At 33.5% G+C, this 25,486-nt stretch overlaps 3 protein-coding genes across 4 annotated transcripts; 2 read left to right on the top strand and 1 right to left on the bottom strand.

Annotated features, from left to right (window-relative positions):
- Nucleotides 1-995: 995 nt before the first annotated feature.
- On the top strand, nucleotides 996-5,020 carry LOC123914101 (short-chain dehydrogenase TIC 32, chloroplastic). 2 transcript variants are annotated; one of them, XM_045965106.1, is made up of 8 exons: nucleotides 996-1,276; nucleotides 1,661-1,892; nucleotides 2,054-2,133; nucleotides 2,606-2,759; nucleotides 2,871-2,949; nucleotides 3,640-3,724; nucleotides 4,059-4,105; nucleotides 4,673-5,020. In XM_045965106.1, the coding sequence occupies exons 1-8, from the start codon at nucleotides 1,171-1,173 to the stop codon at nucleotides 4,835-4,837; spliced, it is 948 nt and encodes a 315-aa protein (XP_045821062.1). In that variant the 5' UTR covers nucleotides 996-1,170; the 3' UTR covers nucleotides 4,838-5,020. The 2 variants fall into 2 exon arrangements, with proteins under 2 accessions (XP_045821062.1, XP_045821070.1); XM_045965114.1 differs by having other exon boundaries at nucleotides 1,044-1,276; nucleotides 3,640-3,728.
- Nucleotides 5,021-5,774: 754 nt separating this feature from the next.
- Nucleotides 5,775-12,465, bottom strand: LOC123914116 (mitogen-activated protein kinase kinase kinase YODA-like). The gene is made up of 12 exons (XM_045965126.1): nucleotides 12,179-12,465; nucleotides 10,398-11,147; nucleotides 9,525-10,262; nucleotides 9,325-9,412; nucleotides 9,133-9,195; nucleotides 8,686-8,846; nucleotides 8,471-8,546; nucleotides 7,877-7,936; nucleotides 7,678-7,785; nucleotides 7,306-7,545; nucleotides 7,066-7,157; nucleotides 5,775-6,946 (listed from the first exon to the last, which is right to left on the bottom strand). Exons 2-12 carry the CDS (start codon nucleotides 10,949-10,951, stop codon nucleotides 6,430-6,432), a joined length of 2,697 nt encoding a protein of 898 aa, XP_045821082.1. The 5' UTR covers nucleotides 10,952-11,147; nucleotides 12,179-12,465; the 3' UTR covers nucleotides 5,775-6,429.
- A 5,970-nt stretch (nucleotides 12,466-18,435) lies between these two features.
- LOC123914125 (GPN-loop GTPase QQT2) lies at nucleotides 18,436-21,744 on the top strand. The gene is made up of 6 exons (XM_045965137.1): nucleotides 18,436-18,716; nucleotides 18,984-19,095; nucleotides 19,370-19,596; nucleotides 19,795-20,085; nucleotides 20,882-21,087; nucleotides 21,215-21,744. Exons 1-6 carry the CDS (start codon nucleotides 18,642-18,644, stop codon nucleotides 21,486-21,488), a joined length of 1,185 nt encoding a protein of 394 aa, XP_045821093.1. The 5' UTR covers nucleotides 18,436-18,641; the 3' UTR covers nucleotides 21,489-21,744.
- The last annotated feature ends 3,742 nt before the right edge of the window (nucleotides 21,745-25,486 follow it).

The raw sequence follows: 25,486 nt of genomic DNA on the forward strand, positions 1-25,486 counted from the left end.
CAACTAATAAGTGCTTAAGAAGCGAAGTGATAAAAAAGATTGAGGTTTCTATCCCTATCCACATTCCTTCTCCATATTCGATGAGCCATGTTTATTTTTTGTCATATGACCCTTTGTATATATGCTCTCAGTCTCATGTTACTCTTTGACTTCTCACAACAATCTTTTTGGTGTTTCAATTGCTTACATTGAGAAACACAAGACTAATGATTAATAAATACAATAGAGATAATATATTTTTGGAAAATGATGACCAGTGCTCCTAAGATTTTTGAAGTTAATTAAGAAACTAAATATAATAAATAAATTATTTTTTTATGATATGGTATAAGTCTTTAAATTTGTGTATTCTACTTTTTAAAAATATAAAAAATATTTATTTTATTGTGAAAATTATTTCTTTTAATTTTCTTTGTAGTAAGAATTTATCTTTCTACCATGATCTCCTCAAGAATTTGCCTGCAAAATCTATATCCATTAGTGTCCTAGTGTGTGTAAATTGTTCTTGTTTGCACCATCCAAAAAGTTGGGAGTAATATTTTGTCCACAAGTGAGGTTCACCCATGGTCCTTCTTTTTAGGTTACATTGATTCACCCATGGTCCTTTAATTAGGGGTTCCCATTTTCAATTTAATGGATAATAAAGTTCAATAAAATACTGCATTAAATTAAATTATTGCTTATTATAATTTTCTTTATTTTGGTAGATTGTTTATTATATATTTTTTTGAATCAATGGTAGATTGTTTATTATTTAAATATATATTATATGACGGAATCAAATTACACCGGTGTAACATTTGATTAATGTTACACCGCTCAATAACGCTTTAACAGATACAAATGTTACAAAATTCACCGTTGGATTGAAAGTTTATATCGTATAAATCATTTATGTTAAGTTTTATAAAAATCTAAAATCGTTTGATATGCTATTGTGATGAATCAAGATTAACGGTATTCAATAAAAACACATAAACCATTAATCTGATGTTACTGAGCAACTACCAGTATTATTTTGTGCAATTTTGATTTCGTCCGGATATCTAGCAAGCAAGTGTCACACGTCAGTTTGAGCCACTGCCACTGACTGAGTGACTGCATTATCTATTGCTGCTTTTGTGACACGACACACACGGCATATCATTCATTCATCATCATCAACAAACCATGTGGCCATTCACCAAAAAAGGGGTTTCTGGATTTTCATGGAATTCAACTGCTGAACAAGTTACCAATGAAATCGATGCTACTGGTCTCACTGCCATTGTCACTGGTTCTCTTTCCTTCCTTCTCTGTTATTCTCTTTGGTTGGATACACATTTTGATTTCCATATATTGCTGCTGCATAGAAAGAGTTTTTAATTGAATACATATGTGATAAAATAACGATAAGTGGCCCCTAAGGCCTAAACTATATTCATCAATCAAATTAATCCCTAAACTATCATTCTCTGTACTATTTTTAAAGCAACCGGGAGATTAAATTGATTGATTAATAATAGTTCAAGGACTACTCGTTATATATTTTTATAGTCTAGAGACCAAATAGAAAAGAATGTAATAGTTTAGCGATTAAATTTAAGGTTTATGAATTCTTAATAAAGACATCTTGGAATGTGTGACTATTTTAATGTTTATATGTAAATTGTGGTAACAGGAGCATCCAGTGGCATTGGCGCTGAGACTACTCGTGTCCTTGCTTTGCGCGGCGCTCATGTGATTATGGGTGTGAGAAATATGGTTGCTGCTAAAGATGTCAAAGAAACAATACTCAAGGATATTCCCTCAGCTAAAGTTGATGCCATCGAGTTAGATCTCAGTTCATTGGACTCTGTCAAGAAATTTGCATCCGAGTTTAAGTCGTCTGGCCGACCACTAAACATCTTAATGTAAGAAAACAAGTTGTTAGTTACTTGTTCAGTCTCATTATGTGTGTTGTGTTTATGTTCTAATTTCCAATTGTTTATTCTTACTCGTGAATCGTGATCATTCAAATCAATACATTATTAGTACTCATCATTTCTTGTTTTTGTTTGTTTGTAATTGTTAGAAACAATGCAGGAATTATGGCATGCCCTTTCAGTCTGTCCAAAGACAACATTGAACTACAGTTTGCCACCAATCACATAGGTATGTGCTAAATGTTACTGTTTAATTATCAGGAGTAAGATCAGTGTTTTTCCTTTTGTAAATTCATTTTATGACTGATAGTGACATTAATTAAATCTACTAATCTCTTATTCTTCTTATAATATGAATCATTCACAAACTTTCCAGCACTAAAGTGGGGAGGGGATAGAGCATTTTGCCACTCGCAATAGTTTATACGGAGTGCAGCCCATGTGTTTTTATTGAAAATGATAGTTTACGTAGCAACATACACACTCGAAACCTCTCTATCTTGGAGAATTGGTTTGTAATTAATCACTGTAACATGAATTTTAACTGTGCAATTTACACTTATGATCTGTCCCAATCAACCTATATAAAACATCAAGTAATTATTTTACTGTTTCTTTTTTCGTTTGTGTGATAATTTTGCTGTTTCTTTAAATCCATAGACTGAGAAGAAGCAATTCTTCTGATTATTGTAACTACACAGGCCATTTTCTCTTGACAAATCTTTTGTTGGATACTATGAAGAAAACAACACGTGAAAGTAAGAAAGAAGGAAGAATTGTTAATGTCTCCTCTGAAGCTCACAGATTTGCATATTCTGAAGGAATCCGTTTTGACAAAATCAATGACGAATCAAGGTAACGCCATGTGGTTATGTTTGCATTGCATCCTTGATTGCATTTAAAACAAATGGCTCACCATATAGTTGCATGAAGAATTAAACATGTAAATGTGATCCCTTTATACAGTTATAATAACTGGCGTGCATACGGGCAGTCTAAGCTTGCTAACATTTTACATGCCAACCAACTTGCAAAACATCTCAAGGTATGCTTACTAGTGGTTTTATTTACACGTTAATATGTTATATGATTTAATAGTTAACTATTGGTGTGTTTTATCATAATTCAATACTCCTTTCGTTCCTTTCTATTTGTCGTTTTAAGGTTATTTACATACACATACCAAGAAAATCAATAAATTGGTACTTTTGATGGACTTATTTGTCTTTTTTCTATCATGCCCTTAACTATTTAATATCTTATTCCACATATTTCTCTCTTTGCCATAAATAGTTAAGGGTGTTATTGTCAAAAGAATAGTTAACGTTGCATTGAACTTTGAAAACTATACATAAATAGGAACAAAATTCTTCTGGGGAAGTTACAGATAAACAGGAATGGAGTGAGTATAAGGTAGCATTAGTGTGTCTCACTTGTCTTAATGTTTTGGTTGATTAATAAAGAAGTGGATTCCTTAGGATTGTGTTCATTTCATTGTTCCTTTTGCTTTTATCTTGACTAGGAAACTGTTAAACTGATATTTCTGATTGAACAGAATCAGACTATGACATGACCTCTTTAGCTTTAATCCTGTTTGTTACATATAATAACTTGCTTCATCATCTTAGTTATCTATTTATTAAAACTGACCATTTTGTAAGTAAAGATGTCGGTTTGGTTTTTCCGCGTTAATCTTTCTTTGATATATTTATTATTACTTCTGCATCTTGATCAGGAAGATGGGGTGAATATTACTGCAAATTCTCTTCATCCAGGAACAATTGTCACCAATCTTTTCCGATATAACAATGCAGTGAACGGTAAGTACTGCATTGTGTTGTTCATGTAAATTTCACTTTTATCATCCACATTTACTGCTGGATAGTGCCTTGAACAAGATTAGCTTCAGTTGAGGGGACCTCTGAACCTGTGGGGAAAAAATCATTGACATGATGAAGAACAACTTCAATATTTTAAGTATTCTTGTGAAGCTTATTTTTCCATGACTAGTCAGAAATTGGGCCATTGTAATTTATAGCACTGAATTGCTGCATCAACTCACGTGCCTTTAAAATTGGCTAGTTTTTGTTATAATTCTAATATGCAGATAATGATAGTAGCTGAGTTTTATGAATGTGTTTTTATTTTATGCAGGTCTAATAAGTGTGGTTGGGAAACTTGTGATGAAAAATGTCCAGCAGGTAAGTTAAATCATTATGTCCTATGGTTATAAAATGTCAGAGACATGATGATGTCAAATAGTGTTTGGTTGTTAAAAACATTTATTATTATGAAATATGAGTAATGCACAAATAATGTTCTACAGTCCTCAAGCAAGATTGCTTACAATAGGAGAAAATATGTGGATTCACCTACTTAATGTTGTTTAACCAACCATACACTGCTGGTATAAAGATTGTTTACCTTGGCAATCAATCATAATTGTCAAATTATTAAAAACGTTTCACTTTAATCGTAACTACTTTCTAAAGTCATACATATTAGTGATTGTGATTTGTTTACAAAGTCAAACATTTTACGTCCCCGTGAGCTTAGCTCAGTTAGTAGGGACATTGCATTATATATGTAGGAGCTAGGATTTGAACTCCGGACACTCCACCTATTCACCTGAAGGGTGAAATTCTAGCCACTAGACTATCTGATAAAAAAAATCATTTTACACCGAAAGTGTATCAAAATTAAACTCTATTTTATAGTGAACTTTTTTGAGCTTGCATGTTCAGTTTGTTTCTCCAATTTTAATGTAGGGAGCAGCCACAACATGCTATGTAGCATTGCACCCACAAGTGAAGGGAGTTAGTGGTGAGTATTTTTCAGACAGTAATGTGTACAAAACAACTCCGCATGGAAAAGACGTTGATTTGGCTAAGAAACTCTGGGATTTCAGCATCAATTTGGTTAAGCAGAAATAGAATAACCAAGTGTTACTCTTCAGTTCTATACATATACACCATGTATGAAAAATGCATCAATAATATGACTGTCACAGTTTGAATGCATCAATAGAATGACTCAATCTCACATTTATCTATGTATTCTAAGAAAATTATTTGCTAATGAACCGCCGTGGAATTTCATACCTCTATTTTCCGCCATCTATTTCCCCTACATGGGATCTTTTCTAGTTTTCTTGAATGAAATTTTCAGTTCTAGTTGTATTATTTGGACATGCAATTTCCGATATCATATCTCGACACCGTACAACACCGAGGGTGAATGTCATTCTCGAGGAAATAGAACAAGCATTTCTTGAGTCCTACAGAACAAGAATAACAAATATGTCCCTTCTTGCCACCATATGTTGCTCTTTTATCAAGAATAAACGATGTTTTATTTTTATTTTTTCGGTAGATAGACAAAATGACAAGTCATTGAAAACTCACGCACACACAGTGGAGGGACCGAGGTTCGAACCCCGGCCATGGCATCTGACCTAATAATTTCGATATTTCTTTCTGCCAGATGTGGTAAGATTTGTGGACAAATGATATTATTTTTTCCAAAAGTTATCTGAAGCTTAAATTGCTGCTAACTAAATTTCTTTGCATATCAGACTGTAACAGTCAAAACTCCAAACCACGCTGTTGCCAACTGCCAACAGCTGCCTTTAACCATTGTATTTTAGAAAACTAAAATTTTTTATCACCCAAAATATTTTTTTCCTTAAAGAGAATTATCCTGATCAATATATTAAATATTATTTCAACTATAATATTAAAAATGTAATGAAAACTTGCTACGTTAGTTTAAATTGTTGTGGTGTAATAACTAGAAACTCACAAGTTCTAGTTGCAACTTGTAAAGTCACCTACTTTTAGAACAAACAAATACATTAAACCAATGAGAGGGTCACAAGATCAAATTTCTTAAATTTTACATTGAAATGTACAGAAAAGATACAATGACAGTGACATACACTTGAGCTAGCAATTAAACATAAGATGCATGAATTTCTACATATTCTTGACTTGCCATCAATAAAGTTTCCATCTTCTGTACAACAATGTCTTACCTCCCAAAAAATAGTCTACAAGTTAAAAGTTGTGTCAATTCAACTTCTTTTTTTCCTTTTTTGCATTATATGGTGTTCCTAAAAATGCATCGTCATTCATTGCATAAACTGTCATTTCTAGTATCTTAAGCACATGAGAGAAATCTATGCTCCCGGCTTCTCACATGTTGATGTTGCATTTTCAATATGTTGCATACAAAAACAAGTTCCTCTTGTTCTGAGATTAGAAAGTTCATGTTGTGACATTGTTTGGCACTTCATGTGTAAGGATTGAACTCCATAAACCCAAGCCTGAAGCCATGCAAAATGCACTTCTATGCCCAATACTAGACCATGCAATTATATTTACACAGATTCTCTTGTGCTTTGGCTCCTTATTGTATTATTATATCCTTACAAATATAACAATGAACAGATCTGTGTAACTGGAAGGTATGCTGGGAAACTTCAAAAGCTGCTCAGATTAGTAGTGGTCAAGGAAAAATCCTGATGTCATAAACCATTTGTTCGGTGGAGCATCGACGAGCTGGGACTCGGATCAAATGATGGGTTAATCTTAACATGATCTCCCAGAAGCTGCCGGCCAACACGATCAGCTAAGACAGACTGAAAGTCATATGGCTCTGCATGAGGAGACCTTACAAACTGCTTACTGAGAGCATCGTTTTCGCTGGACACAAGTTCTGATTTAATGTGAGACCCGGTTTGCATTCCCCGAAAAATGTCAATATTTGGGTCGTGGTGAGTAGAGCCGTTCATGTAGACACCGTTTGAGGATTTTGGCATGCTTCCGAGACACTCTTGAAAGTAAGCAGCCTGTTTTAAGTGATTAAATGGAATGGCACCACTGCCGCCAGTGAGAGGGGTGGATGCACCAGAAGCAGTCCGAGGACTAGATATAGGAGAAGGTGATAATCTCCCACTCCTCTGATGTGGTGATCTTGACCTCAAAAGCGGGCTTCCAATGGGAGAGACCGGGCAAGATATATTCCTATGAATATGGTTTTCACTGGAAATTAATGAAATAATGTCAGATTACCATTGGCAATATCAGCAGCCTCGCATGCATTTGTGTGTGTGTGTGCGCGCGCGCACGCGCATCTGAGTGGGAGAGAAAGAGAGAGATACCTTTCATGAGGATTACTTTTCAAAACCCTAGAAGAATGAACTAAGAGTTTATCTGAATCCAACGCAGACAGATTTCTTCCTTGTCCAATGCCCTGAGAATTGATCAAAGATTATGCAATTATTAAAAAAAAAACAATGGAATACAGATTGAATAGTACAAAGCTAACTCATTGATGCAAGAAAACTGAACTCCATGTGTAACGAGTTTCAAATAATTTTTGTAGTAAATAGGTTACGCACCAGAGCTTTTGTTCCATGTGTAATTCCAGAAACAGGGTCTGAAGCTTCAGGAACCATAATAGGTCTTTCCAAAGGTGCAGCACCTTTTACAAAAGGGTGGTCCAATAATTCACTTGCTGAAGGGCGATCACGTGGATTACGTTGTAGACATTTTCTAACAAAATCTTTTCCTGCGTCTGAGAGATGATCGGGGATCGTTGGGAGCTCCTTGCTGTTGCCAATTTTGAACATTGCTGCAACCTGTTATAGAAACACGTAAATACATCAAGCAGTAAGAGGAAATAATTTAAAAAGTTGAAATGTTTATAATACAAGAAATATTATTAGATCTTTGTAAATATAAAATCCAATGTATATACATGAATTACTAACCCCTTCATACTGAGACCAAGGCGGTTTAGTTGTAGCCATTTCCAAAACTGTGCAACCGAGACTCCATATATCCACACCAAGACTACATTCCTTAGAGTTCTTTATAACCTGAATCGTCAAAAAGAAAATATAGTGAGTGACAAAGCTAATACTGAATTAAAATCTAAAGAACTTAACAGCAAAAAAATAAAAGTAGAACCTCAGGAGCCATCCAATAAGGACTTCCTTTGAATGACAATGGACAGTATTGTCCTGTTATCTGCAAATCATGAAATGTATAAGTACAACAGACAGGATAAATCATGCAATGTTTTGGACAAATATGGAACGTGATCTACAAGGTAAATCATGCCATCACCTTTTTTCATTACTCGTGGTTTCTCTTTGCATACTTATAAATAGGGTTTGGTTCCATCTTCCCATTTTTTTATAACATTTTTAATTGACTAATTGCTACTAAGAAAGCCAGAAACATCAATATTTCATCAGAATGTACTGATTTTTTTATTAGAAGAATATTAGAGACAGAGGAGGCGAAGCATAACGAGCGGTGGACATGATCTTCAAAAATATGGGGGAAACCGATTATAAGGAACATTTGGGGGGGGAAAGCAATGGTGTACAATCTCATGAAATTGGAAATAACAACTTTCTTGATCTAGTAAATTATTGACTTTTGAACTAAGATTAATGATTTCAATATGCATTAGAATCTAATCTTCATATCTAACTCCATTCAGCTTAAATACAGATGTAATGGATACTGGACGGTTATCATCTCTACTAAGCTTACATGTTTTGCCATGCCAAAGTCTGCAACCTTGACCCGACCATTTGGATCTACCAGTATGTTTGCTCCTTTGATATCCCTATACATGTACATGGAATTACAGAGAAAGATATATCAGAAGTTTTTAAAAATAGAAAGAAAAGAAAACAAACCATTGTGTGGCAGCAGCAAAATTTAAAACATTGAAATTGAAATTAGTAATAGATGCCTTAGTTCACCTGTGTAGGGTATTTTTAGCATGTAAAAAAGCAAGCCCTGACAAAATTTGTTGAGTATAACTTCGAATAGCTAGTTCGCCAAATTGTCCATATTCTTGAAGAAGTTTATGTATGGAGCCTCCAGATACATACTCAAGGTATATGTAAAGCTTGTCATCTACCTGTACAAGGGATGATTAAAAACTTCTATAAGTAAGCTATAAAAATTAAAAACAAATATTGCTAACAAATTTCTACTACTATATTGATCATTAGTAGGTAAACTTCCAGAAACTACAGTCATGTGACTAGAAGGTCATGCATACATTAGAAATGAACGGTCTATAACAGAATCCAAAATAAAAATCGTCATCATTCACCAGCAGATAAGGTGAATTTTAGAATCTGAATGCTAAAATTGTTTCTCAGTATGGGTTTTGTACACAGGAAAGGAAGGAAATAACTTACTGTTTCAGAACCATAATACTGCACAATATTTGGATGCCTTAAACGGCTCAATAAATGAATTTCCTGTCAAAAATCTTGTAGTTAGATTTCGAAAGCTGTGTTAAATTCAAGACTAGAAAATATAATGTTGCTCCTAATGAAAATGAAATATTAACCAGCATGAAATTTTGCTAGATTTAGGTGTCAAGTTACCTGCATTAATTGCTTAGCACTTTCCATAGACTTAGCATCATCTGAAAACATAGTAACCTCCTTCATTGCACACATTTCACCACTTTCACTAGAAGAGACAAACATTTTTAACCAAATAATTATTGTTAAGATGCATATATAGAAAAAAAATTAAAAAAGAACCATAATGAAATTTTGAACATTTTATCGAAAGTTCACACCTATTGAAGCCAATATAGACGTGTCCAAATGTGCCTCTGCCAAGCAGCTTTCCTTTTTTCCAACGTGATCCAGAGCTCATTGGACTATCTGCTCTAGCTGGACTTCTTGGCATAGATGGAGATGTTGCTGCAGAATTAGAATGAGAGAAGGGCGAGGTATTGTTAACTGTTAAAGGAGGGAGTGGCAAACGATGACTCTGTTGTTTTCCATCATCAACCCGTCCTGTCTGTGATTCAGTCGGTGTTCCAGCGGCTCTAGGATGAATAGGTGTGACTGCTCCACTCTGAATTCTTGAGCTTGGACCAGGGCTAGTCATTCTAGGACTAGGTACCGGAGAATACTCAGGGCTACCCCTGCTTGGTTGCCAAAATAATGGTCCCGACATGTCCCCTCCCATTGAATTATGCCCTGAATTGTGACCAGAACCTGGACTAGAGCAGTGTCCAGATCCAATGAAATTGACCTCTGGATATTGCTTTCCGGCCCAAAAAGCGGAGTTCAACACCTGATCTGTACCAAATGCCCTCAATGGACTCCTTGATGGACTTGACAAGGAACTGTCGGGACCACTATAGAAGATACCATGGGGCGGAACCTGAAGATTTGGAACATGGTGACGTAATGGCCTCCGTTTTGGTGAAGTAGAAGGTGTCTGATTACTTAGAATGTTAGCCGATTTTTTGACTTCTCTCGAATTCACTTGTGAAACAGCAGACGGTTGATCCTTGAGCATCAAGCTTCAGAAACAGGGAAACTTTTGAGTAAAGTAGAAAAGATAACATTTTTCTAATGAAATCAATCACAAATAATTAAGGCACACATATGCAATAAGATGTACGATCTGGAAGCATATTATGGTTTGAGGAGGCAACCTGGAAGGACTACCAGCGGCAGTTCTAGTCCCAGTTTCAGAGTCAGTTGCGAGAGGACTACGATTCCGTGAGTCTGCTGGCTCATCACTATCAGCAGAGCAATCACTGAAGACTGAAGCATTGACCATATCTGCATCCAAATCTGCAGGATTTGGCCCGCAACGTATGCATGAAGGTCTCGGAAGAGGAAGAAACAATGATGGCTTGGAGGACTTTTCCAGTCTCGATTTCGCTGATATACTAATTTCAGAATCCACTCGACCTACACTTGAAGGGTGCAGACCAGGAAGTGGAAGTGGTTGAGCGTGAGGTCTTTCTGCAAAACTTTGACACCTTGCTACTTTGGAAGGTGAAGGAGATCTTGTTTCAGATGGAGAATGACCCCCCTTCTCTGAAATTGTGTCATTGCATCGTCTACGAGATCCTCCGGATATACTGCTTAGTTTACCCTCAGATGGAAATTTAAATTTTCGGTGCAATGTATCAATAATACTTTCCTTACCTGCTTTCTTCTTGGTTTCTTTTGACGATGATTTTCCCCACCATGTAGGCATATTTGTATTTTATAAATTGAGATCTCACAAGAAGGTTTCTTGGAAGGATACTGATAATAGTTCGAAAAATCTATCATTTCACATCCGTGGACAGATTCTTAAAAGCCATGATCCAGCCATAGAAGATTCACGAATTCCAAAATTAGTAACATCAGAGTGAAACGGGAATCAGATATTGAAAGTTATTGTAAGAAACCTGCAGCAACGGAAAATGTATACTTTCAATCAGGAAAATATATGTATATATATTGAATCTTACTTGGTAAGTCGGTCACGAGACTGTCTAAAGTGATAAACTGCCGGTTGTTTTTTTCGTGATAGATAAACTGCATATATGTTCTAGTACAAGAAGCTAACAATTCAATCATGCTTAGTTTACATAACTACTAGTCATGCACATTAGTTCTCGGTATGTTACCGGAAACACCATACACCTGATCGGACTTGACAACGGTTAAACTAAGCATTCTAAATTAGATAACTCTACTACATCACTAGAGAGACTTAAACATCAATCTGTTGTATGTAAATTAAATTGTAAAATTCCCAAAACTGGAAATATTTCTAAAGACAGAAGTTCAATTCCCATCGGAGATGGTTATCAGCTACTTGTTGTCAGCTCGAGTAACCTCGCGGATAAGAGTCCGGCCTACTGGTCTTATAACCACAAGGGAGGAAGTTCAAATCCCCTCGGAGACGGTTGTAAAATGGTTGTTAATGTCATTTTAATTATTAATTATTAATAGTAATATTCTCATTTACCCAATTTAGAAGAGAGAAAAAAAAATAGAAATATATTCCTTATTTTCCAACTTCAAAAGTCAAAACCCACTTGATATCCTAACTCCAAAGTCTACCAAAAGAGAGTATGAAAAAATATGAAATTATTTGACCATAAATTTGTACCAAGATCATAACAGCAACGGACACCTACCTCTCAGTAAAAAAATAAAAATCTACTTTTTTGTGTGTTTCAGTAAGAATACTCAAGATTCCAACAAACCCAGAAAAATATTAGAATAAAAATCCAAAATTTGAAATTCACTAACTCAAATTCAACCAAAATTCTTAGGATCCCAAGCTAAAAAAGTACCAACTGATAATAAAAAACACAGATCCACCAACACATGATTATGCAAAGAAAAGAGTTAAATCAACTACCAAGTTGATCATACAGTGAAATCATGCAAAAGGGTAATCAAAAATGTTAAAAAGGAAGAAACTTACTTCAATTAATCAAATCATTGAATCTGAAGTGAAAAACTGAGTGTATGATTTTTGAGCTGAAATCTGAGTGAGAAAAAATGATGAACAGGTTGGGAGCTCCTGGAGAGAGCCCCAAAAGAGACACACAAAACCCAAAATGTGACAAATGGAGAAGGATTTTGTAGTCGTTTTGTGTGAAAATATTCACAATTGAAAGACAGTGAAAGAGATCGCGTAGAGAATGAGAGAGAGAGAGAGAGAGAGAGAGTGAATAAGGGGTCTTTGTCTCAATGAGTGTTATTCTTCTTAATATTAAAAATAAAAATAGTAATTTAATTATTAAAATATTAATTTGTAATTACCACTTGGAACCTTTTCAAATTACTAGTCGACTGCCCGTGCGTTGCACGAGTTCGACGGAATATCATATATATATGCCAATCATGGATGTTGTTAATCATGAATGTTGATATTAAAATACTTATTAACAAAGTTATACTACCAATTATATGAGCAAAGTGGTACATTAATCAAATTTAACACGCGAATGAGTCTCATCATATTCAAAGACCAACAATGAAATGGTGATAAATAAATGAGATGGAAAGTAATACGGGAATGATATAAGTTAATCGTAAATCATAAGTTGGAATGATATAAGTTAATCATAAGTCGGCGGAAATCAAAGTCGACTTGTGTGGTGAGATGAGTCATTGATTTCCAATAATTATCATTTTCCTTTTGTTTTACAAATCTAATCACCTCGTGGAAGAAAATACTATTTAGAGAAGAATGCGAAAAACTTAAATTGTGTAACTAAAAATATGGAAAGATTTAGATAGAGAATTAGAGATAATTTAGTTATCAACCATCCCTAAAAAATAGCATTCATAATTAATCCCTTACAAATAGCATTCATAGGGATACACTTTTTTTTCTAGGGATATTGTCATATTAATTACAAATAATTAGCCAATGAACTTTGGTATTCATTTGTTTGTCGTTAAGTTTCACTAAATCTTAGAAAAACATATATTGTTACAACATGTTCATCACATTTCTTGATAGTGCTCTCAAGTTTAAACAAAATAAACAACATTCATAAGTATTTTAATTTCATTTTCTTCAAAATCAATCTCTTAAACAAAGTGTTTGAATCCTCTACTTTTCCTTATAGTTGCATGATTTTTGCTCTAACTTGATGCACCTTAAATAGATGGATTGCTTGAGCAAACCCTTAAACAAAGTGATTGAATCCTCTATTCTTCCTTATTTTATTTTTGTAAAATTTGTGTGTAAAAATTTGTGTTGATGTTTTCAATCTTGTTTGTGAGAGATAGAGGAATAAAAATAGATAAGTAGTGGTGGTGGTGGTGGTTTTGGGGAAGAATATGAAGATTTAAGGTGATGTTAGTTGTGAAAGAGAAAAAAAAGTTGATGTGATTTAATGTGATGTAGGTTGTGAAAGAGATAGAAAATTGATGTGTGTGACGTGTGTGGGTGAGAGTGGGGGTGGTGGATGAAAGGTTAAGCTAGTGTGTGTATTTGATGTATTGAAAGGAGTTTATATAGAGTGTTTGAAAGTGAAGAGGATATATGAATGCTAAGTGAAGCTTGAAGCTTTAAAAGCCAATGAAATTCTTACAGTTGCAATGCAATGAGGATATGAGAAACATAAAATGGTATTATGCAAAATCATGGATGGATAGTAGAGAAGAAACATAGCAAATGGTATTATGCAAAATCATGGATGGATGGTAGAGAAAGAAGTAGAAGCACTACACTTGTTACTTGATTAGAGTGTCATTTGGCTTGAATAAGATATATGTGGTCAATGCATGCAAGATGGAGGTTTCAAAAGCTTTTTTAGTGATCACCAAAACGCAATTGTCACATGAGCATTGGACTTATTGCATCACACATGACATAAGACACTAAGTGCAAAGATCATGACACACTTGTCATATCACTATTGGACTACACATGATAGGTCCACACATGCTTATAGGTGTCAAGAGATGGTTGGCCATAATGGATTAGGGTTCTTAAAGGAGTTAGGGTTTCCAATGACATCATGTATGATGTCATCCAATTAGGGTTGCAACTTCTATCTTTTATAGTAAGTAAAGATTGCAAGGTCCTTCCAATTTACTAGTTTTTTTTTACTACTTCCAATTTACTGGTTAGTACTCTCTTTTTTTGACAAAATTTACTGATTTTTTTTCCTTGGGGCTTTGCCCCCTTTATGTAACCAATAAATAGTAATTTTAGAATGGAAACAACCATTTGTAAACACCTAAAGAGTTAAATTCACTATTTTTCAATACAATATTTGTTTCTTTAATCAATGTCGAAGTGTAATTCATAAAGGGACTAATATGTATGGTAAAATATTACAAAGATTATTGAAATTCTATATTATTATTTTTCACCATTAGTATTCAGCCCCCTAAATCGTCTAATCTGGTTCGGAAGTTCTGACATCAAGTGTTTTCGGTCTCATCCAGATCGCAGTTGATCAAACCGTGATTCTTCCTACCAAGTTCAACGTCAATCACCACTAAAACCGACTAACGATTAATCTTATTGATATTCTATTCTAATGATTCAAACTTGTAATATTGTCTTGTGGTGTGAGTTTTGACTTGCCATAAATAAAATGTGTTAGTTTTGTATTTTATAAAGGAATCAAATCCAAATTATATTTAGTATTAGTATGGTCTTTAACCAATGAAAAAATATTATAAAATATGGAGCTACATATTCCATGGATTTGGTTTTTGGATTTGATTCCTTCAAACTTCAAACTATGGTGACCAGGTAAATTCGTGATAGTGATGATTGTTGGACTTGGAGAGTGGTTGATAATATTTAAAACAAAAAAGAACAATATATGCTTTAAGATTTGAAACCCAGTTGCTTTCCATCAACATATTATTATTATCCTATAATAAAATCAATCCCATCGATATGTATATACATAAAATTAAAAAGTTTTGTCCTAAAAAGATTTGTCAATATAGGTGGTATGCTAAAAGAATTATGTAAACAAATTATTAGTATTTGTTTGACCAAAAAAAAATATTTTTTTTAATAAGTTGTGCTTGTGTTTTTCTTGTAAAGTTAAATTAACCTGGGTTTATTTTTGAGAATTAACTATAAAATTAAGTGTGTAATTAGTAATTTTATCACTTGATCATGTGCATGTATATATGTGCACTACCTATAGATGGTTAAAGTAGTGGCTGCCTAAAATGAAGTGTGAAGTTACTTTTAAAATATTAGGTGGGTGAGCTAGCTCACCTCAAAGGGTACGTAGAGAGAGGCATATATATGAGATGCGAGTGAACCAATTAATGGTGGATGGGGAAAGGAGAAGGGATCTTAATTAATAAAATTCATGCTTTATTTTCAAATGATGCAGCTGCAAATATTTTGTCTATGCCTCTTTTTCTTTCATACTGTCAAAGAGGATATATAAATTGATATATAAGGAAGGACGGTACTCGGTTAGAGATGGGTATAGCTAGGTTGCTCATGAATGATAAATGGAGGCATGATGCTATTGCTCATATGTCGCGTGCTGCATCAGGGACAGCAACGTGAGTTTCAGTGTGCTCAGACTCAACGTGAGAATGACTCACAAACTTTAGTGAATGCAATTCATTCCAAAAATGTGAGTATCTCGGAATTTAGTTCCCTTATTTCTAATATTAATTAAGAACTGTTTAACTTTATTGTCTAACTTTGAGATAAAATTTATAAGGCGACAAATAAACATGGTTGCTCACTCCCTTGCGTGGGCGGCCATGTCTTGGGCTAGTCACCGTTATGTTGATGTTATTGATGATTACTAGATGCACATATCCCCTTTGCTTTGTGAATTCATGAAAATCATTTTCGCTTGATATAGCATTACTCGGGAATAAAACACAATACAAATGACTTGGAAAAAGAAAAAAACGAAGTTAAAATGAACTTTAAAACCAACAGAAGTTTGAGTCTAGTAGTTCACTCATCGATTCCCATATGTGCTAATTTTACATTTTATTTTTTCTTGTACAATTCCCGCTAAAGTTGCACACCTTATTTTACATTTTTCAGGCTGCTATATATTATTATTATTATTTTGAAAGAAAAAAATAGATATTTTACAAATCGCTCACTCATTCAAACATGGAATGAGGAATAAGAAAACTCTTTCGATGAATGTTAAGGAACTTCTCTAATCATTGCAAAATTTAACTTTCTTTTAGGGTTTGTTTGATTCGAAGTAGATGGAGGGGAGGAGAGGGAATAATCTTGACAAAAAAAAAAATCTTTTTATTAAATAAAATGATTTATTGCTTACAAGTTGTTCTTGACTGAAATTCTCCATTTATTTATTTTAAAAGGTAAAATTTTGATCACTAAACTATTTGACAAAAGATAAAATATAGTACAAATTCTAATCGGGTAGAAGTTAAGCGAATTATTAAACCTTAAAATCAAGGGATCCAAATCGAAAATGGTTAATCTCCTATCCATATATTCAATTATTCTTCTCATGCTTCATTCTAAGGACCGACATCTCATAAAAAAAATATTCACTACGTTCCTTATGTTGAGAATAATGCCTCAATATCTTTCTGAAGATTTTATATCTAAATATAGTTTAGATTTATATTTGAAATAAAATAAGAAAATTGCTTAATATCGCGAAAGTTCATTTCATGAAAAATTGCGAACAACGTGAATTGGTTAACTCCGACGCATTTTTTCTTCACCTCTTCTTGTTTAACAAAAAAAATTAAATAAAAAACAGAGGCAGTCAAATCAATTCACTCTAGTAAGAATCCAAGCCTATAAATGGCATGTATGATCCATGGTTGTAACATATCAATTTTGTAAATCACAATAGTAATGAAGAAACAAACTCTCTCCATCTCTATTTTTTTCTTTTTATTTCAAGATTCTTATATCTCACTGATATCAGCTTTTAATTTTAATTTTTCTGAAACAATGAGAACTTTGTAGTAATGAAGGGGAAGTATAGAGCAGTAGTGTTGAATGAGGATGATGGAAGAAGTTATGAAAAACGACCAATATACACATCAAGTGGGTGTAGCAGATAAGTAGAAAGAGTATTAATCAATAAATTTAATTTGAGTGAAATGAAAAAGCAACATACGCGTGTTTCTGGTATTTTCAATCTTCCGTGTTTATCGTAAAAGTAAGTATCTTGATTGGATACAGGCTCATCGTGAAATTTTCGTGATGCATTTCTTCGCTGGATATAGCATTACTCATAAAATAATATCATGGTTTATTATTTATATTTCTGTTTAGAATATTTAAGATTTGTTTAGAATTTATTATAGGATTAGTTTCTTTTTTTTTAATATATGGTTTGTTTTTTTATGTAACTCTATATATAGGGTCATAAGTACTATGAATAAAACAAGAACTTTAGGGCCCGTTTGGTGTACAAGATAAGAGACAAGATATGATAACTGTATCATATCCTGTCTCATTCCAGTGTTTGGTGACACAACAGGACATGATAAGTTAATCCTGAAGTTTATTTTATCCTGTCTCTCTAGTTAAAATTTTTATCCTGAATTTGAGTTGAGTTACCAACAAGATAGGATAAGAGAAAAAATATTACTGATTTATTCTATAAAATATATTTTAAAATAAAAAATGAAAATTAATAAAATATAAATAATAAAATAATTTGATAGTAAATTAATAATAAAATAATTAATTTTTAATAATAAAAAAAATGTGATTTTCTCACAAGGGCAATTTTGTAATTTATATAATTCAAAGTATTACAAAATAATTTTTAAAAAATTTGATTAATTAATTATATTTTTTATTTATAAAATTCAAAGTATTACAAAATAATTTTTTAAAAATAACAATTCTTTTACAAGGGTAATTTTGTAATTTAAATATGTTATACATGTTATTAAATTATTATGAGGAAGTATGTATTAAAAACATTATATAATAATTATCATGTTTGCTATCCTGTATGCACCAAACACATGATATGATAGGATAACTGAGGATAATTGTTATCCTGCTGATATCACATCCTATCCTTATCCTGTTTTATATCTTATCATGTCACTATCTTATCTTGCGCACCAAACGAGCCCTTAATATTCTTCGTATAATCCTATATTTAAGGAGAATTTTCTCCTAAAATTATATCCCACTAAATTTCGCAATACCAAAATCACAAAAAACCATATCATCTTGTTTGTCCGTTTTGCCCTCGTCAACATGCTCAAACCCTAGTCATCGTTAACACCTCGTTTAAAACCCAACATAAAGACACTTTTATGATTCTCTTCCTCATTTTTTCCGCATAATAATCACTTATTCATTCATTCATTTTACTTTCCCTCTTCTTCCAAACGACCCACTACCGCCGCCGCCCTTTCCCCCACCCTTCCTTCACCGGACATCCACCGTCGGAGTTTCTTAACCTAAAATGGACGTCGATAACGGTTCAAACAAAGTTATCCCCGACAACACGAGCATGGAAACAGAATCCACTGACTCTCAAGTACTTGCTCCAAACTCGCTTCTCTCGTTCAACTTTTTCTCCTTATTCAATTTCACTTTAGAGTAATGAAAATTGAATTAGGTCAAAATTACACTGTTTTTGTTACCGTCTTCACGAGATTATGCTGTACAAGACTCAGAAACCATTATAGGGAAACTGTTGTTATAAAAATGATAAACCCTAATAGCGTTTTTTTTTAATTGTTGTAATTTTTTGAGTTTAAGAGTTTGATATAATGAATTAAGGAATGGTTTTTGTGTTTTGAAGGCGAAAGACAAACAAAAAGAGGAGCTTGCTGAGTCAATGCAGAATTTGGGCATTCAAGGATCACCTAACTTCAAGAAAAAACCTGTCATCATTATAGTTGTAGGAATGGCTGGTGAGGATTGCTTTTACGTATTCGATAGAAGAAAAAAAAAATCTTAGTGCATTTTTGGTTTCGCAGGGAGTTTGGTAGAATCACAGGGTCATTTTGATTTTGGCAAAAGCTACACTTTCGAGCTTCAACCAAAGTCACGGTGTCACCTTGATTTTGCCAAACTCAATGTGATTGATACCAATCATGCACTTAGTTTTGGTTCTTTTTTATATAGATTGTATATGTAGTTTTGCTTTACGAATGAAGACTTGGAATATAACTCGTTTGTATTCAGGGAGTGGGAAAACAACACTTCTTCATAGGTTGGTTGCCCATACCCAGATGTCAAACATCAGGGGTTATGTGATGAATCTTGACCCGGCGGTCTTGACACTCCCCTATGGTGCTAACATTGACATAAGAGACACCGTTAAGTACAAAGAAGTCATGAAGCAGTTCAACCTTGGACCTAATGGTGGAATTTTGACTTCTCTTAACTTGTTTGCTACCAAGTTCGATGAGGTGAAGCTTGCTTATTAATCCCTAAAACTCTTGTTCAATATATATTGCTGATTATGTACTGGTTGCATTTTGAATAAGTTTTACTCCTAAGTTTTATATCACTAATAATTGTAACATGACCCCACTTCATGTTTATGTTTTATGCCGGGGACCTTTCCTCGAGCTTGTTTGATTAATGTTTGTACTCCTCAATTTCAGGTGATTTCTGTTATTGAGAAACGAGCAGATCAACTTGACTATGTTCTTGTGGACACCCCTGGTCAGATCGAGATATTCACCTGGTCTGCTTCTGGTGCTATCATCACAGAAGCTTTTGCCTCGACATTTCCCACTGTAGTCACCTATGTAGTTGATACACCTCGTGCAGAAAATCCCACCACTTTTATGAGTAACATGCTTTATGCTGTCAGTATCCTCTATAAGACAAGGTTACCTCTCATCTTGGCATTCAACAAGGTCGATGTAGCAAAACATGAGTTTGCCTTGGAGGTATTATTGTTTTTTGATGAATTTTCATTAGCTTCAGTTGTATGTGATGTGCTGTTGAGATTAGTTTCTTGTAAGCTAAAAAATGATAGGACGTGTCGTTGAGATTAGTTCCTTGAAAACTAAAAAAATAATAAGACGTGTTTGTCGTCTACCTCACTATCAACACTTGAGGTTAACCTGTAAGATCTATTTGATAGTTTTAGCTTGGAAGTTTTTAAACTAAAACTTTGTTGCCTTTTAAGTACTTTTTGGAACTATTTAGAGTGATAAACAATGACATTTGGGCTGAATCCGTGATGAGGTTTGGCCTCGCACTAAAAACAGCATGCAGTTGTCCTACAAATTAGGAGTTGGACTTAGGCTTGTTTTTATGCCTCCCTCTTATTGCATGTATACGCACAAATTAAAAGGTCTCGTGCTTCATGTATTTTAACATTTCATTCAATTAGTGAAAAATTGAGTTAAAGCAAATAAGAAATTCAACTTCTAAGTTTTAACAGATGGGGTGAACTGGGAAGCAAAATTGGAGTTAGTTATTAGTTTTCTCTTTCATGTTGGAGTTAATATTTTATAGAGAGATTAAGCCATTTTCCTGTAAGTTCAGGGTTTATGGGCTCCTTCCTCTGCATATTTGAGCTGAATCTATTTGTTTCTGCTCTGAAAAGTAAAATGGGTACTCTATTTGGAGTCCAATTGCCTGCAATTATGTTGAACAGAACTTATGTTCCGTCTAGTTTTTACATCTGGCACTGAATTTACCTTTATTTTTTACTTTTTGTTGAACTTGTGTATCTAGTGGATGAAAGATTTTGAGGCATTCCAAGCAGCATCAAGTGCAGATCATTCGTACACCTCAAATTTAACTCAGAGCCTTTCTTTAGCACTGGATGACTTTTACAGTAATTTAAGATCAGCTGGAGTTTCTGCAGTTACTGGTGCAGGAATTGAAGCCTTCTTCAAAGCTGTTGATGCAAGTGCAGAGGAATACATGGAAACCTACAAGTATTATCTGCTCTTCATACTTTTTATTTGTTAGCTTCACCATTATTTCACTTTTGATTTTGCACATGGTTAGACTTTATGTCTTGAATGGCTAAGCAATTAAGTTTTTCTATTGTGCAATGTTTAGGGCTGATCTTGATAAAAGACGTGAAGAGAAACTACGATTGGAGGAGAATCGCAGGAAGGAGAACATGGATAAACTGAGGAGGGAGATGGAGAAATCTGGAGGAGAAACTGTAGTCTTGAGCACTGGTTTGAAAGACAAAGTGGAGAATGGAGATGAAGAGGATGAGGAAATGGATGATGAGGATGATGATATTGATTTGGGGATATATACTGAAGATGAGGATGCTATAGATGAGGATGACGAAGATGAAGAGGTTGATAAGTTTTCCTTCTGATGTGAATTTATGAACATTTGGATTGCATCGGAACTAGCTCTTGTATAGGACCTTGACTTCATTTGGTACATGCATACAACCTTCATAGTTTGACTACCAATTAATTGCCCAGTTTATTTCATACATTCTATCAGGCATTATTCTCTCTATAGGTTCTTTTCCTTGATGATACTAATACTAGTAATTGCCAAGTTAACTATGCTTGATTTTTGTGCAAATTGAGGACTAATGATTGTTATGATGATCTGTGACCTGTATATCTATCTGTTTTGCCTAGAATTGATACTAGTAATTTGTAAGTTTGGGTAGGATACTATAATAGCCGTCTTCATATATACAGTATGCAGTTTAAAAAATTACCTAGACTCGTATTTATGTGGGTAGCAACTTCAATAAATGTACCATCTAGATACCTAAGGTTTTGTTTGCGGGTTTGAGTTTGGAGGGGAAGAGAGGAGAGTTTTGAAAAAAAGAAATGAAGGAATAGAGGAGTTTGGGAGGGGAGGACTTTGGAGGTTTCATTTTTCTTTATCATACAAAATCTTCTTACTTTAGTGGAACTCAAAAATTGTATTGGAGAAGTTTTTTGGAGGGGTTTATATGAACTCTTTCGAATAGTTCCGCCTTTCGTGCGGGTCGTAACTTACCCGACAAGGAATTTCGCTACCTATTTATGTTATTATCATAACATTTTTAAAATTAAAAATATATTGATCGCAAATATTTTATTTATCTTATTATATAAAAACACTCAAAAAATGTGGTTTTTTTCCTTCTTTCTTTTTCGTATTCTCTACTTACTTTCCTTTGAAGTTCTTTCCTTCAAACTTTGCAAACAAAATCTATGTATCTTTACAGGTGATTATGAATGTTTTCCCATCACATTTTGCAAACAATCTTGTTATTTGGACAACTGTTTTTTTTTTACTATAAAACTTGGAAACGATATAAAATCTACAAAGGCAAGGATATAAGTTTCGAGTATTAGTATGCTTCGACTTTATATTTATGACAATTGTCAATACACAACAAATCCTTGATAAAATTATAGTAAACGTATTTTTCTTTCTTTTATAAATTTCTTTTTTTCTCCTTAACTTATACATTTTTTTTCAAACTAACCTCACATCCTAAACTCACACTTAAAATGAAAAAAATTGGAGAATTTAAAATTTGAACCCTCGACTTCTTCACTAATATTCTAGCAATTAACAACTAAATGACATTTTCAGAATAATTTATATTTTTTTAATGTGTGAAAGGTCAAATAATTACTCAGGAGCATTAATTTTGGTGAAAAATGAAAATCCTCATTTTTTAAAATTAATAATAGGGATGATTTTCCTTTAAAAAAAAACCTAGATTTCTCCAAGACTTGTAATGTTTTCTTATGAGACACTGGCATAAGCGATACAACAATAGGTTTTAGCTTCTCAGTAGTTTTGATAATAATCAAAAGCAGAACTCTATACAGAACATTCATACTCAACAAAATTCCAAGATCAACCCACTTTGAGTACATATCTGCATGAAATATCTCTAGTGTAGACAATGTATAAAATAATATAAGCGGTCTTAATGACGCATCCACTGGTGTTTATAGAACTAATTAAAACGCTCTTTTGTCAATAGGAAACCATAATACAACCAAAGCATACATGAAATAAGGCTACCACGTTCGGTAGCGATAGGAAGCTTTTTGTGCTCCTTTTTCTATATATTCTAATAAATGTCGGTCTGCAATATATATATATATATATATATATATATATATATATATATATATATATATATATATATATATATATATATATATATATATATATATATACACACATTTGCAGCAAATTTTTTATTATAATTTTCATATATTAAATTGATAAATTCAAAATATATTGTAATATAATTTAATATATATTATAATTATTAAAATTACTTACATCGAGCCAAGAGTACTCCGAAAGAAATAAAACTCCCTACACAACAAAAGTAATATGTTACTAATAATTAGTAAAAATAAAAATAACCGGTGAAGAGTAAATATAGTTTTAAATTTATCAATCAAATGCTTCGGATTCATTAGTTTTCTTCATTCTTCATCTATAGATATTCACTAGTATTACTTAAACACTTAAATTTAGTAAGGATATTTTAAAATTTAGTTATAATAGTTATTTAATTTATTTATTTTAACAAACGTACGCATGCACACAGTAGTGCACGCACGCACGCACACGGGAGTGCACGCACGCACATACACACACTAAATAAAAATTAAAATTGGTGCCCCTAAAATTTTGGTGCTATGTGCAGTTGCTTCTCTCGAACACCCCCTGGAACCCTCCCAGTGGATGTTAAATGTATTTTTATTTATTAATTAATGGCCCAACAAATTATGAGTTACATATTAGAAATAAAATATAGGGGTAATTTTAAATGCAATGAAAGATGACACATAACACCAACTATAGCTTAGAAAAAAGGAAGAAAAAAAATGAAATAAAAGCTAGACTCTTTGATTATTTGTATTCTAAGTTTATCTAAAAATTATTTGTATTCTAAGTTTGTCACAAATTAATTTGTTTTTAATTACAACGATTAACCTTCACATTGCTTATGGCAATGAACACGAGTTTACTTTTATCGATCTTCTTAGCTATACAATTTGCTATAGCTAAGAAGAATCGTGTCTTGGTACTCGGATGGATTTGTACTTCTGTGTCCATCGTCGTTTTTGCAGCACCTCTCAGCGTTATGGTAAGTTAATTACCTTTACTACTTTACTATTACTATTTTTTTTAATTGTTAATCCGTTGCATGATTCGTTAATAACATGTGTGTAGGTCCAAGTCATTCGAACTATGAGTGTAAGATTCATGCCACTTGCACTTACGGTTTGTGTTATTGTGAGCGCCACAATATGGTTTTCCTATGGCATTTTTGCAGGAGATATGAACATCTACGTAAGTATAAAATAAATTAAACTAATTGCATTATATATATATATATATATATATATATATTGATTAATTTTTTTCTCAGCTCCCCAATGTGATCGGACTCGCACTGGAGGCTATTCAGGTTCTCTTGTATAGCTACTATTCACGGACTGGTAGGGAAACCAACGTTGAGAGAGCTGTATTCCAAGATGATTTGAGAGGAGGCGGGGAGAATTCAGTAAACAGCATCCCGTCATTGAGCTGGTGGAGGTAGCTGGCCGCCTCATAGAGGTAGCATATGAAGGTGGAAGGGAGGTGGCTGAGGGTGGGGAAGAGGGAGGCCGAGGGAGATGGAGGGAAGGTGGCTGAGGCTGGGGAAGTGGAGGAGGTTGAAGGTGGAGCAGACGGAGACAGAGGGCCATTGGTTGTGAGTGGGGAAGAGGGAGAGAGAGAGTCAAGGTGGCAGAGGGTACGAAAGTGGAGGAAGTAATTATATATAATTTAAACTCTACTATTTTACTATTTTTTTTTTGGTACATACTATTTTACTATTACTATTATTAATTCTTTTAATTTTTAATTTGTTGCATGCTTCATTAATAACATGTGTGTAGATACAAGTCATTCCAACAATGGAGTGTACGATCCATGCCACTTGCACCTACTGTTTGTCTTATAGTGAGCGCCACAGTATGACTTTTCTACGACATTTTTACAAGAGATATTAACATTTACTTAAGAATTAAAAAATTAAACTAATTGCATTATATATATTAATTGTTTAAAATTTAGTAAGGATATTTTAAAATTTAGTTATAATAATTATTTAATTTATTTATTTTAGCATACGCACGCACGCACACGGGAATGCACGCACATACACACACTAAGTAAAAAATAAAATTAGTGCCCTTAAATTTTTGATGCCCGGTGCAGTCGCTCCTCTCGAACACCCTCCGGAACCCTCTCGAACACCCTCACTAAGTTAAATGTATTTTTATTTATTAATTAATGGCCCAACAAATTATGAGTTACATATTAGAAATAAAATATAGGGGT

The sequence above is a fragment of the Trifolium pratense genome, linkage group LG1 (assembly GCF_020283565.1).
Source record: "Trifolium pratense cultivar HEN17-A07 linkage group LG1, ARS_RC_1.1, whole genome shotgun sequence".
Classification (NCBI taxonomy): domain Eukaryota; kingdom Viridiplantae; phylum Streptophyta; class Magnoliopsida; order Fabales; family Fabaceae; genus Trifolium; species Trifolium pratense.

What these genes read in the sequence shown, in the direction of transcription:
- LOC123914125 (XM_045965137.1), top strand. Translation starts at nt 18,642, where the DNA reads ATGGACGTCGATAACGGTTCAAACAAAGTTATCCCCGACAACACGAGC. An exon ending in CAGAATCCACTGACTCTCAA is followed by an intron (nt 18,717 to 18,983) that starts GTACTTGCTCCA and finishes TGTGTTTTGAAG; the next exon opens with GCGAAAGACAAACAAAAAGA. An exon ending in TATAGTTGTAGGAATGGCTG is followed by an intron (nt 19,096 to 19,369) that starts GTGAGGATTGCT and finishes GTTTGTATTCAG; the next exon opens with GGAGTGGGAAAACAACACTT.
- LOC123914116 (XM_045965126.1), bottom strand. Translation starts at nt 10,951, where the DNA reads ATGCCTACATGGTGGGGAAAATCATCGTCAAAAGAAACCAAGAAGAAA. An exon ending in GCCGCTGGTAGTCCTTCCAG is followed by an intron (nt 10,263 to 10,397) that starts GTTGCCTCCTCA and finishes CTGTTTCTGAAG; the next exon opens with CTTGATGCTCAAGGATCAAC. An exon ending in CTTATTGGATGGCTCCTGAG is followed by an intron (nt 7,786 to 7,876) that starts GTTCTACTTTTA and finishes TTGACGATTCAG; the next exon opens with GTTATAAAGAACTCTAAGGA.
- LOC123914101 (XM_045965106.1), top strand. Translation starts at nt 1,171, where the DNA reads ATGTGGCCATTCACCAAAAAAGGGGTTTCTGGATTTTCATGGAATTCA. An exon ending in AAAATCAATGACGAATCAAG is followed by an intron (nt 2,760 to 2,870) that starts GTAACGCCATGT and finishes CCCTTTATACAG; the next exon opens with TTATAATAACTGGCGTGCAT. An exon ending in ATATAACAATGCAGTGAACG is followed by an intron (nt 3,725 to 4,058) that starts GTAAGTACTGCA and finishes TATTTTATGCAG; the next exon opens with GTCTAATAAGTGTGGTTGGG.